General features: G+C 38.4%; 3 protein-coding genes across 6 annotated transcripts; 2 read left to right on the top strand and 1 right to left on the bottom strand.

Annotated features, from left to right (window-relative positions):
• Positions 1 to 2,008: 2,008 nt before the first annotated feature.
• LOC112164867 (glucosidase 2 subunit beta) lies at positions 2,009 to 8,532 on the top strand. Its single transcript, XM_024301203.2, has 17 exons — positions 2,009 to 2,293; positions 2,388 to 2,504; positions 2,866 to 2,961; positions 3,283 to 3,522; positions 3,917 to 4,173; positions 4,529 to 4,621; positions 4,745 to 4,825; positions 5,563 to 5,890; positions 5,998 to 6,102; positions 6,193 to 6,294; positions 6,402 to 6,459; positions 6,565 to 6,633; positions 7,265 to 7,352; positions 7,584 to 7,645; positions 7,739 to 7,790; positions 7,877 to 7,965; positions 8,061 to 8,532. Exons 1-16 carry the CDS (start codon positions 2,173 to 2,175, stop codon positions 7,937 to 7,939), a joined length of 1,932 nt encoding a protein of 643 aa, XP_024156971.1. The 5' UTR covers positions 2,009 to 2,172; the 3' UTR covers positions 7,940 to 7,965; positions 8,061 to 8,532.
• A 671-nt stretch (positions 8,533 to 9,203) lies between these two features.
• Positions 9,204 to 12,122, top strand: LOC112164868 (pyruvate kinase, cytosolic isozyme). Its single transcript, XM_024301205.2, has 3 exons — positions 9,204 to 9,614; positions 10,229 to 10,690; positions 11,081 to 12,122. The coding sequence occupies exons 1-3, from the start codon at positions 9,402 to 9,404 to the stop codon at positions 11,891 to 11,893; spliced, it is 1,488 nt and encodes a 495-aa protein (XP_024156973.1). The 5' UTR covers positions 9,204 to 9,401; the 3' UTR covers positions 11,894 to 12,122.
• Positions 12,123 to 12,820: 698 nt separating this feature from the next.
• Positions 12,821 to 15,239, bottom strand: LOC112164870 (E3 ubiquitin-protein ligase SIRP1). Of its 4 annotated transcripts, XM_040506325.1 has the most exons (3): positions 15,067 to 15,239; positions 14,663 to 14,723; positions 12,821 to 14,289 (listed from the first exon to the last, which is right to left on the bottom strand). In XM_040506325.1, exon 3 carries the CDS (start codon positions 14,258 to 14,260, stop codon positions 13,085 to 13,087), a length of 1,176 nt encoding a protein of 391 aa, XP_040362259.1. In that variant the 5' UTR covers positions 14,261 to 14,289; positions 14,663 to 14,723; positions 15,067 to 15,239; the 3' UTR covers positions 12,821 to 13,084. The 4 variants fall into 4 exon arrangements, with proteins under 4 accessions (XP_040362259.1, XP_024156976.1, XP_040362260.1 ...); XM_024301208.2 differs by lacking the exon at positions 14,663 to 14,723 and having other exon boundaries at positions 15,063 to 15,239; XM_040506326.1 differs by lacking the exon at positions 14,663 to 14,723 and having other exon boundaries at positions 14,981 to 15,239.
• Positions 15,240 to 18,194: the final 2,955 nt, after the last annotated feature.

Raw genomic sequence — 18,194 nt, forward strand, 5'->3', positions numbered from 1 at the left:
AGGGCTTTCAACCCTAGCCCTAACAAAGTAACTACTCATTCATAATCATACAAATTAGTATCAAGTCTATAATATATGTCAAGGTAAATTAAAGAGTTAAAGGAAAAAATGAACTAGTTGAAACTTGACAAATTGATGGCTAGCTCCTCATTGTTCTCCTTGATTGCCTTGGATCCTCTTTGATGGTGGATTGAATGCATTATGAACTTGTTGATGGTGATGATGAATGTAATGGTGATGAAAATAGATGCTCATTTGGCTAATTTTGAGTAGTAGTGATGAAGTTTATGGTGGTGGTGGAATATGATAGTTGTGGTGGTGATGATGGAGGACATTGAGTAGTAAGGAGAGTATAGATATTATGGATTTGGATTTTTTTTTTTTGAAAGGATGGATTTGGATTTTGGGAGGTGGAGATGAAGATTTTGTGGTGGAGATGGAGAGAGAAAGGAGATGTAATGGGGCGGTATGAGTGGTGGTCTTGCTTGTATGGGGATGAGATTTTTAAATAGATGGAGAGAGAGGTGTGAAATCATCATTAATATCAAAATGAAGTAGTTATATGTAAGAAGTATGGAGAGGAAGAGTGTTTGAGTGGTAATAGAATCCAAAATCAAGGAAAAAAAGGTAAGGAGGGAGTGGTGTAGATTAGGGTAGTTAATGATGGAGAAAATATGGTAATTACTCCCCAAAACATGATAAATTTTGAAGTGATGATGATGGTGAACTTTTGGCCTTTTGGGTAATATGAAGTAGAGATGGTATGGAAAAGATGGAAGAAAGATATGGTTGATTTGGAACAAAAAAGTTTGGAATTTGGTTAGGATAGAATAATGGTAAATAGATGTAGTGGAATATATGCTATGTTACTCATCCTCCTTGCTCCTCCATGCATGCATATGACCGGAAAATACATGGCACTAGCGTGAGTTATGGTCCGCTGCCACTTGTGCCGCCAAAAGTGGTGGTGCATGAAAAATTTGCTGAAATTTCACTTTTTTTTTCCTCTTGTCAAGATTTTCTATAAAACATAGAATTGAATTAGTCAACATTAAATTAGACTTTAGAACAAATAATTTCCACGTTTTAGGGTACAAATACATATATGAATTATGATCCAACACCAGCCAATGCCAAAAGGACACTTGATTGGCTTGTATGACAATGACATTCAAAAAATGCGTTACAAACAAAAAATAGAACATAGCCAAATATCATAAGTGCTCGTGGTAAGTTCTACAACAATGATTTTTTGGATTAAAACTTGCATAAAATTTTAAAAATTTGAATTTTAGTTTAACAGTATTTTGTTTATCTATGTTAGAAAATGTCATAATTTCATATCGTCGTCCTTTAGGGGATATATAAAAAACTATCAAAAAACTTTATTGTTCATAGCAAGTATTACCCCCAATATCCACAAGAGTTTGGTATGTAACAAAGGAGAGAATTGAACTGAGAAGGTTGATAAGCTGAGATTGAGTTTGAAGGAATGCGCATGAAACCTGCAAAACAGAAACGAATGGTCAGAGGAGGTCGGTGGGTACTGGCCAAAGATCCTTTGACGCTGAAGTCAGCTTGAGTAATAATTTAGAGGGTTTTTCTTCTCTATTTACAATGTGAGGTGATAGTAGTGTCAGATCTCTTCACAAACGAGGAAGTTCTAGGATCATGAGATATCATGACATAGCTATGAACCATTTCTTGAAATGGTGTAGATGACAGTTATCCCCCGTAGAATTTGAGGAATATTCTCCACAGCCCTAACTCTTCTCTACTCAATTCAGTACGTTCAGGCAGCGTCCGATACTTCATTTATCATAAATGGTCGTTTCAGTGTGTATCTTGTTGGGTGAGGTTGAATCTCTTCTCTCGGTGAGTGTAGGTCACCGATGACGTGAAAAAACGCGCTCTTTTAGTAAATATAGAAAATACTGACGGTAAAAGTTTTTGCCGTAAACTTTCTTTTTAGAGGGACTGGAAAAAAAAAAAAAAAAAAGTAAAACCCCCGTTAAGTTGGCGCTGGTTCGATCGAAACACAAAAGGGCAGGTAGTGTATCTCAAGAAAGCCGGCGTCGTTTTTCAGCTCGAAACGCCGTACCACAGCTCTCTCTCTGGCCTTGTTTGAGGAAGAACTGATAGAGTCCGAATTCCCCTAATAATTAATCGGAAATGAAGCACAAGATGAGCTTCATCGCCACGGTGCTGTGCGTTTTGTGTCTACTCTCACAATCTATTCTCAGATCAGCAGCTTCTTCTCCCCACAATCAATTTCTGGGAATCGCTCCCGAAGGTCCGCCAAGTTTTTCTCATCTCTTTCCCAATCTTATCATATATTTTTTCAAATTCTGTGTACTAATCTGAGGCCGGCTACTGGATTTGTTCAGATGAGAAATACTACAAATCGTCGGAGGTGATCAAATGTAAAGACGGATCCAAGAAATTCAGCAGAGCTCAGCTCAACGATGATTTCTGCGATTGCTCTGACGGTACCGACGAGCCTGGTATGCATTCCTCCCCCTTCTCACTCTTCAATTTCTCTTTTGAAAGATTTCCGGTTGCTATAGTCATCTCAGTTCATTCAGCTAACACAATACGTTGCTCTTCTAACAAATTGCATATTATAGTACCTTACTGTAGAGTTTACTTTTTTTTTTTTTTTTTTTTCCAGCAGGTAATGTAGTACCTCATGTCATTGGAATAGCCTTAACTTTTCTGTACTTGCTATAGTTAGGCTTGATTTGATTATTTAAATGGCATGATATACTGTTTGTAATTGTATGATGGTCAAACTCGGTTTTCATTTCTGTCAATGCTTGAGTTTTTTCTGCTGATAAAGTGAATGTCTACTTGTGGGGGTTTCAGGTACTTCTGCATGCCCAGGTGGAAAGTTCTATTGTCGAAATGTGGGTCACGCTCCTCTCCAGCTATTTTCATCCAGAGTCAATGATGGTATTTGTGGTAAGTCTATGCTTTGAGCACCATCACAGACATGCTGCAATTTTGTATTTCATTTTGATTTTCCATTTTGCAAGGCGAGTAGACAACCTTAAGTAGGTTTACCTTGGGGCAGTTAATACTTGCAATGCCTGTTTCCAATTTAATGGGAAAGAGACGTGCATAGAGAAGGCATCATGCATCTTCATTCATTGAATCTCAGAAAATGAGTTTTCAATTCCTTAGTATCTGAATATCATTATTCTGTAGTGAAATCCTTTATTCTTCCTGACCTGGTTAATTGATTTCCTCTGATATGCATATTTACCCCTTTACAATCTGCAGACTGCTGTGATGGGAGTGACGAATATGACGGTAAAGTAAATTGCCCAAATACATGTTGGAAGGCTGGGAAAGTGGCTAGAGATAAGCTGAAAAAGAAGATTGCTACTTACCAAGAGGGAGTTGCAATACGAAAACAGGAAGTTGAACAGGCAAAAGTATCTATGGCTAAAGATGAGGCAGAACTATCAAAGCTGCAAAGTGACCAGAAAACACTAAAGCTACTTGTTGAACAGCTCAGAGGTATATTTCTTGTGGCTCTTATATATGACATCATTTTCATCATCTCCATCCCCACATTTCTAGGATTGTAGCTGATGTATTTGGGTGATCTGTTTCCTTAAATGTTTCTTGATTTGTTTACGTACCTAAAGTCAGCAGTATATTTTCGTAATGATTATATGTTTCTGTTGAGGGAATCTAAGAGTTTGACAATATAGCAAGCATATGATGATGGATTTATACCCATTTGATTTTACGAGTTTTCTTTTTCCCTTCCCTCTCTACACATTCACCAAGTATCTTTACTGTCTTTCTGGTGCTGAGGTACATAAACATAGATAATTCAACATCTTTATAATTATCTGCTAATATTGTTAAACATCATAACTGTTCTTTTGGCTTGCCTGTTGTGTAGAGCGTAAAGAACAAATAGAAAAGGCTGAGGAGAGGGAACGGTTACAGAAAGAAAAAGAAGAGCAGGAGAAAAAAGAAGCGGAAGAGAAAGCTAAGCAGGAGAACAGTGGTGGTGAAGACCAGGAGAAAACTAAAGCTGAAGAGGAAGCTAAGAAGGAAAAGAGTGAGGATGTGGAGGATGGCAGTGCTGAAGACAAACCTATAGAAAGTCAACATGATGATAATGTTGGGAATTTGGACGATTCTCATTCATACCAGGTTGAACTAATTACTCAGATTACGTATTTGTTTCTCTTCTCTTCTATTTGTTTAGCACCATTAAATTGTACAAATAAATACATACACTTTTGACTTCTTACATTTAAGGTGTACAGTTTTCCTTTGGCCACATTAAAATGTATTTATGCTGATTGAAGTCATGATATGCTGGTGTGTATGAGTTTTTTGTATTTGCTGAATCTAGTGGATGCAACTGGAAACAAGCATATATACAAGTTACTACACTATAATAGATGTTCTGTTACTTGAAATTAGTTTTTGACTTTAATCAATGTTTAATGACAATGCAAATAGTGGATTTTCTTCTAGTCTCACGTTGACGGCCTTGTCATAGGATACAGCAGAGAAACATGATGACTTAGGTACTGAAGATGGTAGTATTGATACTCCTGAACATATAGGGTCTCTGGTTGATGGTGTACAACAGGTAAACCAAGACCTTCAACTTGATATTTTGAGATAGAAAAATCTACTCTTTGGAGCTTTTACTGCTTATGTTACTTGTTAGATTACAACATGTCATCTTGACATAATTACTACCTTATTGTAGGAAGCAGTAAAGCAGAAGAAAGAGTCTGTTGCTACATCTGAACCTGACTTTGATGGCGGAAGCAAGGTGCCTCATGATGAGGTAATGACTATCAGATCACTTTATTTATAGATTCGGCCGCTGAAAGGTATAGCGTGATGGTCTGTAAGAACATCTTTTATAAGTACATACTGTGTAAGAAAACATTACCAGGATATGGCTAGAAAGAAAAATTTGGTCCAATTTTTAATTTCACCTCTTTTACATGAAGCTCTCTTTGGAAATATTGTTATTCTAGGGTAGGATTCTTTTGTTTAGCCAAAGTTCCTTATGGATATTTAGGGTGCTCCATCAGGTCCTAGACTGTTGAGGCTACAAGTTGTGGCACTTATGAAGTGTAAGCATGTACTATCAGTGCTTAAATAAGTACAGATTTCCTTCTTGCATCCGCTTCTTGTCTTGTTCTATAGTAGTCAACAATATTTTATATCAAGAGCAATGATGTCCAGTTAAATGAAAACTAATTTTTAAATGAAAAATTGTTGTATGACAGCTTTAAGTTCAAAGAATTCTTCCTTTTAAGGAACTTGATGACTTTTGGGCTTTTAAAGAACTGTGGGAAATAATGTATATTCTGTTATTTTGACCACAGCTGAACATTTATCATTAGGCATAAAAAAGAGGAGCAAATAAATTTAAAGGCGTCGTATTCCTGTGATATTCTTTTTTAGGGTTTCCACTTTGTGATATTGGATCCCAACTTCCCAAAATCAACTAAGTGTTTCTGGCCCAATCAGCCTTGGGAGCTAATGGCTTTTTGCTTTGCTCTATATGTTTAGGGAGATGATGCATCTGAAAACACAGAGTCATTGTCAAAGGAAGAGTTGGGCCGCCTTGTTGCTTCTCGCTGGACAGGGGAAGATACCACAAAGGAATCAGGGGAAGTTGATGTTACAAAAGATTCCGATCATGAAGATCATGAAGAGTTGCCTAAGGAGACCCATGATGAACAGTCTGATGGCTATGCTTCAGAAACTGATGATGACAACCAAAAATATGATGATGAAGATCATGAGGATGAGGCAGATGATGATTTTGGCGTGGAGGATCACAGTGATTCTGGTTCTTCATACAAATACGAGTCAGACACTGATTCAGACTTGTCTGGTATGCAACTGCCTATTGGTAGTGGACTTGTTCTTCAATTTGCAACTCAAGCTGCTTAATTAAACCATTATGCTTTATTAATTTTTCATCACATAACTGAATTTTAGATGTAACAACCCCAAGTAACCCATCTTGGCTGGAGAAGATACAAAACACTGTGCGGAACATTCTACACGTTGTTAACATATTCCAGACGCCAGTGAACCAATCAGGTAATCAAAAGTCCGATGTTACTTAAGTGCTTGATTATGGGAAATAAGTGCATGTAATGACTCATCTCTTGGTGCTTATCCACTGTGTAGAGGCTGCTAGTGTACGTAAGGAGTATGACGAATCCAGTGCCAAATTGTCCAAGATAGAGTCAAGAATATCAAGTTTAACGCAAAAGCTAAAACATGATTTTGGTAAGTATAACATCAGTTGCACATGCTGGAGTAATATATGAATTTTTAAAAGCATAGTTGGTTTCTAGGTGGGGCTTTCATGAGCTGACTCAAATTTGCTCTTACAGGACCAGATAAGGAGTTCTATTCATTCTATGGTCGCTGTTTTGAAAGCAAGCAGAATAAGTTACGAACTTTTTCTTACTTTAACTTAACAGCTCTCAAATGTCAATATTGTAACTTTCAATTGTGATGTCTCTGACCTGTGGGCACTCAAAATTCTTTGTGCAGGTATGTCTACAAAGTTTGCCCATATAAGCAAGCTTCCCAGGAGGAGGGGCACTCTACAACTCGTCTAGGGTAGGTATCTATTTTTATCTGTCTATATTGATGGCCTCCCGCATATTATATACCAGAAAAAAAAAAAAGAGACTTGGGTGGGCTGAAATAAGACCAAGTTTATGCACATACCAGGATCGTATGGATCCCTTAGGAATTTTCTGTCAAGAGGTTGGTGTTTGGGTTCTAAATTAGAAGAAGTCTTGGATTCAGTAATCATAGAGTGATAGAAACAACTGGAGACCATATGAATGAATACTCTTTATGGGTGTGGAGTATCTATATTATTTTCTTCTTCCACCGGAAATTCTATCTAGATATTAACGTCACATATTAGGTCTCCAAATCCACTTTGCCAAGAAAGAAAATATCCACTCATGCAATTTGTTTCTAGATTGTCGTCGTCGACATGTTCAGTTCAGAAGGCAAGTCATTTTGCAATTATTATCTGATTTTATATCCAACTAATTGAAGATACCTTGCTGCATGCATTTGTATCCCCATATGTTCTCCTGTTGGTTAAGCGGTAGCTTGCAGTAGATACGTTATAGGTTCAGTTTTTCTATTGTTCTCTGACCAACTAATATGAAATGATGTGTATTCTCTGTAGCTCATACTATCTTTTCTAATTATATAATTTTGTGTAAAATAGGAGCTGGGACAAGTTTGAGGACTCATATAAAGTCATGATCTTTGCAAATGGTGATAAATGCTGGAATGGGCCTGATAGAAGTCTAAAGGTAGTTATTGCCATGCTTTTACATGTTATGATTCATTTTTTGTTATGAATTTTTTATTTCAGTTGAATGAATTCTATTTGGATGGGTATATTGGCCACATATAACATCTCTGTAGAGCACTTTTATTTGTTTATTGAAGGGTAATTGTAAGACAATTGTGGGTCATGGGTTTGCTAGAGCCATAAAAACTACTTAAACTACTTATTCGATTTATCCTTTGTAACTCTTCAGGTCAGACTTAGATGTGGGTTGAAAAATGAGGTTGCTGATGTTGATGAGCCAAGCCGCTGCGAGTAAGAAAGGCTTCTTTTTTTGTATCTCCTAAATAAACACAAAGACACACAAGATCAGTATCCCTGGGACTAACTTTCTGTTTTCTGTGGCAGGTATGTAGCATTGTTATCGACTCCAGCTATTTGCTTAGAGGAAAAACTTCAGGTATTGCAATTTGTTCCAATAAGACTTGGGGCTTTGTTTACTGCTCTTCTTTTCATTGAGCTGTCTAATAGGATGAAGTGTAACAGGAATTGCAACATAAATTAGACTTGATGAACAAAGAACAACCACACGCCCATGATGAACTCTAAATTGTCATGATGCAACCGCTCTGAGAGTAAGCTAGCTAGCTAGTATGCTCTTTTGTATTCAGCAACTCTTATGTGTATATGTGGATGGATAAATGAATGTCACACTTGGTTTTGTACACAGGTGGTTTGAACGATTCCGAGGAAGCTACAACTGTCCCCTCTGGATCTTTAAGTTATGAAACACAATGGTGGGGAGCTCCAAAATAGAAAGTCTACTAGTTGGCAAGAGCTGACATTAATAGATTGATCATCTGATACATTTTTGAAATGAGCATTTAGACTAGTAATTTGAGATATGATATGATTATGATGTAGGTTCTAAAATAGTCCTCCCAAACCAAATATTGTTATGACACTGATTTTAGAGGTGGAAATGGTAAAGGTAGACCATAATGTGGACAATACAAATAAAAGAGGTCTTGTCGGTGACAAAGTTGGGGGCATTGGTAAGCGGTAACATGGTCATGGGAGGTGCAAACCCATTGGCTTCCTGGTAATCCGGCTTCTGTTTACTTTGTTTCTGTTGGCTATAATCCTATAGCATTAGGAGTATTATGGCCATTGGTATTGGAAAACCCATTGATTTGATTCTATTGCGGGTTTCAAGTTTAAAGTGAATCTCAAAAGGGGTAGACAGCGCAAGCAAGGGTCTTGGGCTTTGTGTGATCTGTGACTGAGCATGAGGAGTCACCTTTCGCAAGTCGTAGGAGGTAGGAAGGCTTCCTACATTATTAAATGCACGCTGAAACTCAACACACAGGATTCAGGTGGTCAATCCACAGCTCATGCTGACCTACCCCCAGTTTTTTTTTTTTTTTTTTTTTGTTGTTGCCTTTTGTTTGGTTATATTGGAAAGGGATCGAAGTCTAACCCAATTTTTTTTACCACCCCAGTCGGTTTGAGAAAACAAATGAAAATTGGAAGAGAAAGGGGGAGTGGGTGCGTCCTAATGTGTCCAATTAGGTATTGAGAATGACGCCGTTGTTGACTAGGCATGGTTTTGGCCCCTAGTCTCTCAGGTCCTTAAAGGAGGGCTACTGTGCATTGTGCTTCTACAGCTACTACACCCGTCTACTAGTGGTAGAATAAGGAACAGCCTTTAATTGACGAGTAAGAAAGAAGAGAAAAAAAGCATTTTAATTTTCATAAGCTACCTTGTTGTCCAAGAAGGAAAAACTAAGAATATGCTGTTTTTTGTTAGGAAAGTGTGATAGAATAATAACGAAAATAAATAAATAATTACATTAATTTAAAGGAAAAGGAGAGTGGCATCGCCGAACATGCTTGTTTCTCGGTCTTCTCTCTCTCTCTCTCTCTCTCTCTCTCTGTTTCATATTCGCCCATCGTATTCTCGCTTGTTTTATTTATATTTTAACTTGCCATTATTGACACAAGTGCTTCACATCAAGGTTGAATTCACAGACTGAACAAAAAGAAGAAGAAGAAGACCAAGTGAGAGAGGATGGATCAGAAGCCGAAGACGAAGATCGTGTGCACCCTGGGACCTGCATCCAGGTCGGTGCCGATGGTCGAGAAGCTTCTCCGTGCCGGAATGAACGTGGCCCGCTTCAACTTCTCCCATGGCTCCCACGAGTACCATCAGGAGACCCTCAACAACCTCAGGGCCGCCATGGATTCCACCGGAATTCTCTGCGCCGTCATGCTCGATACCAAGGTCTCCTCTTCCCTCCGATCCCCTTTTGATCCGAATCTCTCGGAAACGCTCGCTCTTCCTTCCTTCATTCATTTTTTACCGTTTCGCTCTTATCATTATTGTTATTCGCTTCTCTATTTTGTTTGTTTCTCTATTTTGTTTGCTTGCTCGATTTTGCCTCCAGTTCACCTTTAGGGCTCGTAATTGAAATTCGTGTTCGATTTCCCTCCCTCTGTTTTCAAGTGTTCATAAACTAAAGTTACACATACACTTAAACAAATAGGCTCTGCCGGTTGTGTGATGATGATGATGATATATATATATGCTTGTTTGGAAATTTATACACACCACACATGTGCACTTGTCTCGTCCACTCTTCCTCAATCTATGCGTGCATGGGTGCATTTCTTCTCTGCTTCACACTATGGAACTCTTAACTCAACTTGTATATTAGATTTCTACTGATAACACTCTTGCCTCACATTAGGCACAACGAAACATTTTTTTGGATTTAATAGCATGTTTGTTGCCTTTGAGAATACCTTGAGCTAATTCTTATGTGTATCGCTCATTCTTATGATGATGGCAAACAAGTATGGAATTTCTGATTGTTCATTTCATATGCACTGACACAGGGTCCCGAGATTCGAACTGGATTTTTGAAGGATGGCAAACCCATCCAGCTCAAACAGGGTCAAGAAATCACCATATCCACTGACTACAGCCTCAAGGGTGATGAAAATGTGATTTGCATGAGCTACAAGAAGTTGGCTGAGGATGTCAAGCCAGGGAGCATGATACTGTGTGCTGATGGTACCATCTCATTTTTGGCTTTATCTTGTGACAAAGTAAAGGGCCTCGTCAGATGCCGATGTGAGAACTCTGCCATGCTCGGTGAGAGAAAGAATGTTAATCTTCCAGGGGTCGTTGTGGATCTCCCTACCTTAACAGAAAAGGACAAAGAAGATATTCTCAAGTGGGGGATTCCAAACAAGATTGACATGATTGCTCTGTCTTTTGTTCGGAAAGGTTCAGATCTAGTGGAGGTTCGCAAGCTCCTTGGAAAGCATGCTAAGAACATCCTACTCATGTCAAAGGTATGTTCATTTCCATGAAAAGATATATAAAATATTTGTGGATTTAGTTATTTTACCACTTTGGAGTACGGTGAGGTCTAAAATAAAGTAATAAACGTTTATCTTACCTAGATTATTTAGAGATTGCAAATGGAACTATGTTCTTTTTTGTTGGTGTGTTTCAGTATGCAATGTACTATGTATCGATTCATTTGAGAGTAAAGATTGCCTAGTACCGGATCCAGTTATTGGTCAAATATAATTGTTTGCATTGTCTTTGAGATAATCACTAGAAACTACGGGATTGTTTGCAATGGAACTACTTGCATATATGGATACTGTTAACGGGTGAATTTCACCTGTTTGCTTTACTTGTTCTTTAATTTTAATTCCAAATTTTTTTATTGATAGGTGGAGAATCAGGAAGGAGTCGCAAACTTTGATGATATCCTTGCAAATTCAGATGCATTCATGGTGGCACGAGGTGATCTTGGAATGGAAATTCCAATTGAAAAGATCTTTCTGGCTCAGAAAGTGATGATCTATAAGTGCAACATCCAAGGAAAACCTGTTGTAACGGCAACACAGATGTTGGAATCAATGATCAAGTCTCCCCGTCCAACTAGGGCTGAAGCTACTGATGTTGCAAATGCAGTTCTAGATGGCACAGACTGTGTGATGTTAAGTGGTGAGACTGCTGCTGGAGCTTATCCTGAACTTGCAGTCCGCACCATGGCAAAAATATGCGTAGAAGCAGAAAGCACCCTTCACTATGGAGATGTCTTCAAAAGGATTATGGAGCACTCCCCGGTGCCCATGAGCCCATTAGAGAGCCTGGCTTCTTCTGCTGTTAAAACAGCCAACTCATCCAAAGCAGCTCTAATTTTGGTCTTAACCAGAGGAGGAAGTACTGCAAAACTAGTGGCCAAGTACAGGCCAGGCATGCCTATACTGTCTGTTGTTGTCCCTGAGATTAAGACTGACTCTTTTGACTGGTCATGCAGTGATGAAGCTCCAGCAAGGCATAGTCTAATTTTCCGTGGCTTGGTTCCAGTCTTAAGTGCAGGATCATCTAGGGCCTCTCATGCAGAAACAACTGAAGAAGCTCTGGAGTTTGCCATTCAACATGCTAAGGCAAAGGGACTGTGCAAGAATGGAGATGCTGTTGTGGCTCTGCATCGTGATGGAAATGCATCTGTGATCAAGATCTTGACTGTGAAGTGAGTTTGATTCAGATCATCATGATAATTTTTTGTTCTCCTTTTGGGCCTTCTCAGAAGGAACTGATGACAATGCCTATAACTTTTGCCTGGTTTTTAATGTGTGTTTTTGGATGCAAAAACATCAAACTGTCACCCATCTCTTGTGATGAGACGGGGGCTTTGATATCTACTTTATAATTGCTCAGTGCGACATGGAACTTAATTCAATACTATTAGGATCATTTGCTATATTTTTGCTTTGGCCTGTGGGATCATTGCCCCTGCTATGCTCTGAAAGGGAAATATCATTTTCATCCTTTCTTTAAATAGCTGTTTGTTATTGTCGATTGACAGTATAATTTCTCAATATGTGCAACACACTAGAAGTATCTATTATATCTGTCAATGACAGCATTAAAGGAGACACGCGGTAATGGAGATGCTAGCTATTCGATCACACCGGAACATGAAAGGAGATAGACACACAATAACAGAGATGCTAGCTATTCGATCATATCTCATGTTTCATGTATCAGGAACAGCATTATTCATTTTCACGTTGTCTAAACAAGAGCAGAGCAAACAGTTCACATGGCCTCCTTGGCGTATCATTGAAGCAATAATGGGCTGGCATTTCAGCCCAAGGATGAAGAAAGAGGAGGGCATCTAAATACAAGCAGAACCCACCATTTTCTATTTTGTCAAACTTGAACGTGAAACCTCACTCATATCATCAGCAATGATTCAGATGCCATAAGCAAAAGTAGCAGGAGCTATCTTCAACGTTTATCCGTATATATAAAATTATAGACCATAATGGGACAAAGACTGGTGACTGGTCCATCTCAGTTGGCTCCACCTCGTAATAAGATCAACCCAAAAGTGAAAAGTCCATCTACCATTCTCAATTATGCTGAACCTTTCAAAATTTTAAAGCAACTAGAGCTATAAGGGGTTAAAGCAAATGCGCATCAATTTACCAAGATTCCAGATAGAAAATCACAGACCATATTCTACAAAAGACCATGACATCTACAAAAGACCTCATTTCTTTGGAAAACATAAGAACACAACTTCAACTCCCAAGATAATGTGAAGGTACTATGTACACAGGTAGCAGCGCAGCAGACCATTGAAGCCACATAATGAACAAGAACCCAATATGTATGAAGGATAGGAGGAACAGAACGAATATATGGAAATATATTCGAATTCAATTGTCATCTGTTTGAGACCCACTCCCACTCCCGCTTCCAGTTGCATTTGCTGATGAGGAAGAATTACCCCCACTGCCACTAGATTGAGATTCTGTCGATGAAAACAGATTGAAAGGCCACGGAAATTGAAACCTTCTGCCACTTCCATTTCTCCCAATCGCAATACCATCCCCATCCCCATCCCCATCCCCATCCCCATCCTCATCTCCCTCTTCCCCAGCAACGCCAGTGTTCTCACTATCCCTCTGGTTACTGCTGTTTCTAGAATTATTGGAATCATGTTTGGCTTCATCAGCAGGCAACTGAAACCTGCAAACTGGGCAGGAACTATGAAGCTCCAGCCATGGCAGAATACAGTCACCATGAAATTTATGCTTGCATGGCATTTCTTTTGCTTCAACACCAATCTTAAAATCATCCAAGCACACAGAACATTGCAAATTCTCCTTAATTGTCACAGTGGGCAGAGCTTCCACTGCCTCCTTTTGTGCCGGAGGAGTTCCATATCTATTAGGATCATTCTCTGCCAAATGTTGCAGCAATAAGTCCAGACCAGGGCCAATAAAATAATCACCTAATGAACCAATAGCAGTGTGATTGTTGTTTTGACCCTGACTTGAATCGTAAGAACCATGAAGAATGATGGTTTGATTGAAAGGGTTGATAAGAATTAGGCGTTCCCTTTCCCTTTCCCTGTCCCTGTCCCTATCCCTATCCCTGTCCCGGTCCCTGTCCCTATCACTCTCAGAATTCTCTGATTCAGATGCCAAGCCAGCAGCTCGAATGCCTCGAAGCAGCTGAAGAATGGAAGATGAGCTTCTCCTCCTCCTTCGGATGATTGATTCAAGTTCTCTGTCCAGTTCAGTCTCTCCCCCATGGGCATCATCATTCTCATTATCCTCATCATCATCCTCATCGAACTCTTGTCGTCTCAATCTCCGTCGTCTACGGGGATTGTTGTTCATCATCCCCATCAAGATTGGAGCCCAGAGGGAGAGAGGTCGATCGGGTCCAAATTCAGAGTCGGGTTCCTGATTGTCCCTAGTGGTGCCATCCATTTCCTCAATAAATCCGCTCTGGCAAAATGGGCATTTCATTTCAACTCCCATGACGGGGTTCACCATTTCAGAACACCTGTAGCACCAGTACCTAGCTGCCATTTCTTCCTCCATTTCTCTTTATTTTTTATTTTTTTTCGCCACTATCACAAAACAAAGTAAAGTCAAATTACCAATACGGTGAAATTGATCAAGATATTAGCATGGGGCTTTACAGATCTAGACCATCATAACAAACAACCCCCACATAAATTCTAGGATACAATTCTAACAATATGAAGCCTTCAATTACAAAAAAAAAAAAAAAAAAAGGTCAAACTTTGCAGAGTCTATGAAGCGGAGCAACTGTGATGATGAAGAAAAAGGAAATATTAAAAAGAAGTTTAAGTTGTGGTTCTTGCATTCTGGAGGGTAGCCACGCTATCAGATCGGGCAGCATCGAACAAGAAAAAAAATAAAAATTTAAAAAGAAGAGAAAGAAAAGGAGAAGACAGAGAATTGACGTTTGATTCTTACCGAAACCCCGCAAACAAATCCAAAATCCAAAATCAGAGAGAAGTCGAGAAGAGAGCAGAGGCTGGGAAACCAAATCGCATCGGAGGTCAGGAATGATGAAATTATGAAAAAGGGATATATAAGTCAGAGAGAAATTTAAAAATGGAGAGGTGGGTGAGAAGGATCTGGAAGCAGCAGCCTAATCGCTTTCATTTCATTTCATTTCGAGACCAGGCAAGTAATTAATACCCCAACAATAAATACTAAATAGAATTACAATTCGAGAAGAACATATCTAACACGCAAACAAAAACGTGATTGATCAGTAAACTAACCTACCCAGTATGAACATGCAGCATATATATATATAAACTACCAAGTCCACAATTGAAATTTAGGCAGGAAGAATTCAGAAATTTACCCACCAAGCCAGCAAGTGATCAAACCAAAACCTTGGATTTTTCTCCTGGTTTTGGTTTTGTTTTAGAGAGAAGAAGAATCCTCCAAAACCTTCCCCCTTCTCTCTCTCTCTATCCCATTTCTCTCACCCAAGTCGCAGCCTTTTTCTTTTCTTTTATGTCCTTTGCAATTTACTGGTTTATCTTTTGTCTCGATACTAGAGACTCTCTCCCTACCTCTACAATTTGAATTGGATGTTTACATTTTACTTACCCTTTTTTTCTTTTTTTTTCAAAACCAGTCGTCCTGCACATTTGGTGCTGACGTGGCACTCTGCAGGCCAACCATTCCCTATTCGGCTTTTATTTTATTTTATTTTTTCAATATTTAAGAGTCCTTCAAAGAGAAATCCAGTTTTAGTCAATACTTAAGCACCGATTTGTCTCTTTTGATGCCGGTTCGGGGATAAACATATTATATATGTACAGATAATTTTCGATATATTACCGGTATATTAATAGTACATTAATTTTTTAATTAGTAAAGCTAATTTTAATTTTATGTAGGAGGTAGATTAGCTTCCTTTTTTTTTTTTTTTGAGTAAAAGAAGTCATCCCTTTATTGAATTATAGAAAAATTATATTGCATTAGAGTCAGCTGCAATAGCAGCCACAAGAAGGCTAGGTGTGGAAAAAAAGAAATTGTCCTGATGTAAAGTCTTGGCATGATCTGTCACCAAGTGAGCTACTGAATTGCCACCTCTCTTAGTATGAACCATCCTCATATTTGGAGCTGAAGCTATCATGTCCCCACAATATCACCATAAATTCTACAAACAATAAATGATTAATTGCAGGGGCATCACTACAAATCTCAATGTAACCCTTCCCTCTGCTTCTGTTGCAATAGAGTTAGGGCTGCACACGGATTGAGTTGGATTGGTTTTGACTCTAAACTATCTCTATACTAAAGTGAGCGGTTTAAGCATTTTGGACAACCGGTCATTAAAAAAAAAAAGTTTAACCCGATCCAATCCAATCCAATCCAATTAAAGATGATTTGGTTCGGTTAGGCTGTTTTAACCTATATTATATTAACATGCTATTTATGAAAGAAAAAAAATCTAGTAAAATTCAATCTAAAGAATAAAAATTATATTAAATAAGCATAATCTAAATTTAAAATACAATAATCAAATCCAAAACTAATATTCAAAACCAAAATCTAGAATAGATTCAAAATTATTGAATTATTTGATGGCTTAGCTATAAATACTAGCTTAATATGGTAGTATTAAAGGTTAGAGAATGAGAGATTGAGATATGTGATATGAGAGGATCAAATAAATCGTAGCGATATGGTAGTATATCATTTGAGAATAAAGTTATAATTGAAGATTTAGAATTTACTTAAAACGACTGGACAAATGAATATATATATATATATATATATATATATAACATTTTTTCTTATTATATTTCAAACATACCGGTCGGTTCAAGTTCCGCTGTTTAAGCAAAAGAGAAACCAAACCAACCCAATTCATAAATGGTTTGGTTCGGTATTGAACCGGCTTTCAATTTTTAAAGTTAAAAAACCTTAACCAAACCATATTTACCGGTCGGTTTTGACCGGTTTGGCCGGTTTGTACCGTGTTTTGCACACCCCTAAATAGAGCTGAGAAGCCTTCAGCTCCAATCAAGAACAAATAGGGAGATATAGGATCCCCTTGTCTCAGATCTCGTGAAGGAATCACAAAGCCTCTAGGTTTACCACGCACCAAAAAAGAATATCGGACTATAGTCACACACTGTATTACCAAATCAATCCAAGCCTGAGCAAAGCCAAAATGATTCATCGCCCTCCTAAGGAACTCCCACTCCATATGATCGTAAGTTTTACTGAGGTCCAATTTTAAAGCCATGAATCTCTCAGAACCATCTCGTTTATTATGAACAAAATGGGCCATTTCATTACCTACAAAAATGTTATCTGTAATTAACCTACCCGAAATGAAAGCACTCTGGAATGGTGATATTAAAGCAGGCAGCAGAAGCTTCAATCTATTAGCAATAGTTTTTTAGCACAATTTATAAATCACGTTGCATAAAGCTATGGGTCTAAGATCAGACATATGCTCCGGATTACTCACTTTAGGGATTAGACAAATATGTGTAAAATTTATCTGTATGAGAATCTGACCAGTATGAAGAAAACTTTGAACTGCTTCCGTAACTTCTTCACCAATAGATTCCCAATAGTGTTGAAATAGTAGTGGAGGCATGCCATCCTGACCTGAAGACTTCGTCGGATACATTTGAAATAAGGCACACTTTATCTCTTCACTAGAATATGGTGAATAAAGTGGCGCATTCATCTCTTGGGTCACACTAGGTTGAATGGTTGCAGCAATAGTAGTTTTCATAGCTTCAAAATCAAGTTCAGAAGCCATAAACATTTTAGTAAAGTAGGAAGACACCACTTTAGCCATGCCTTCATCATCCTCATGCCAATTTCCTTCATCATTATACAAACCCTGAATCAAATTCTTCTTTTTCTGTTTGCTACCTTCCTGTGAAAGTATCTCGTATTCCTCTCGCCTTATCTCAGTCATGTTACCTTTGATCGTTGCCTCCAAAAAGCTTCCTCGATCTTGGGATAGAAGAGTATGTAGACGACACCTCAAATCCTTCTTTTCATCATGTATGGTATCACAAATAGCAGCATCCATTAATTCCTCCAACCAAGCACGTATACCAAGCATGCTTTGTTGCCTTGCTCGAAAGGAATTTTTCTGCCATTTATCAAGTGACATTCTTGTAAACATAATGTTCTTTGTAATCCTAAATAAGGGTACCCCAGTAACATCAGTACTCAAAGCTTCTTTCACCAAGGGATCGCACTCTGGATGTTGAAGCTTGAATGCTTCAAATTTAAATCTATGAAACCATGGTCGTTTGGGGAAGGAGACTTTGCTTGCACGTAGCAAAATAGGAATGTGATCTGAATCACTAGGTGATAGGTGCACTAGCTTCGCAAAACCAAAAATATCGAACCAAGATGGAGTGCATACTGCTCTATGAAACCATAGTTTGGTATTAGCATTCCACCATGTTGATCGGGCTCCTTGAAACCCTAAATCCAATAGGTCTCC

This window comes from Rosa chinensis, chromosome 5 (genome assembly GCF_002994745.2).
Source record: "Rosa chinensis cultivar Old Blush chromosome 5, RchiOBHm-V2, whole genome shotgun sequence".
Lineage (NCBI taxonomy): Eukaryota > Viridiplantae > Streptophyta > Magnoliopsida > Rosales > Rosaceae > Rosa > Rosa chinensis.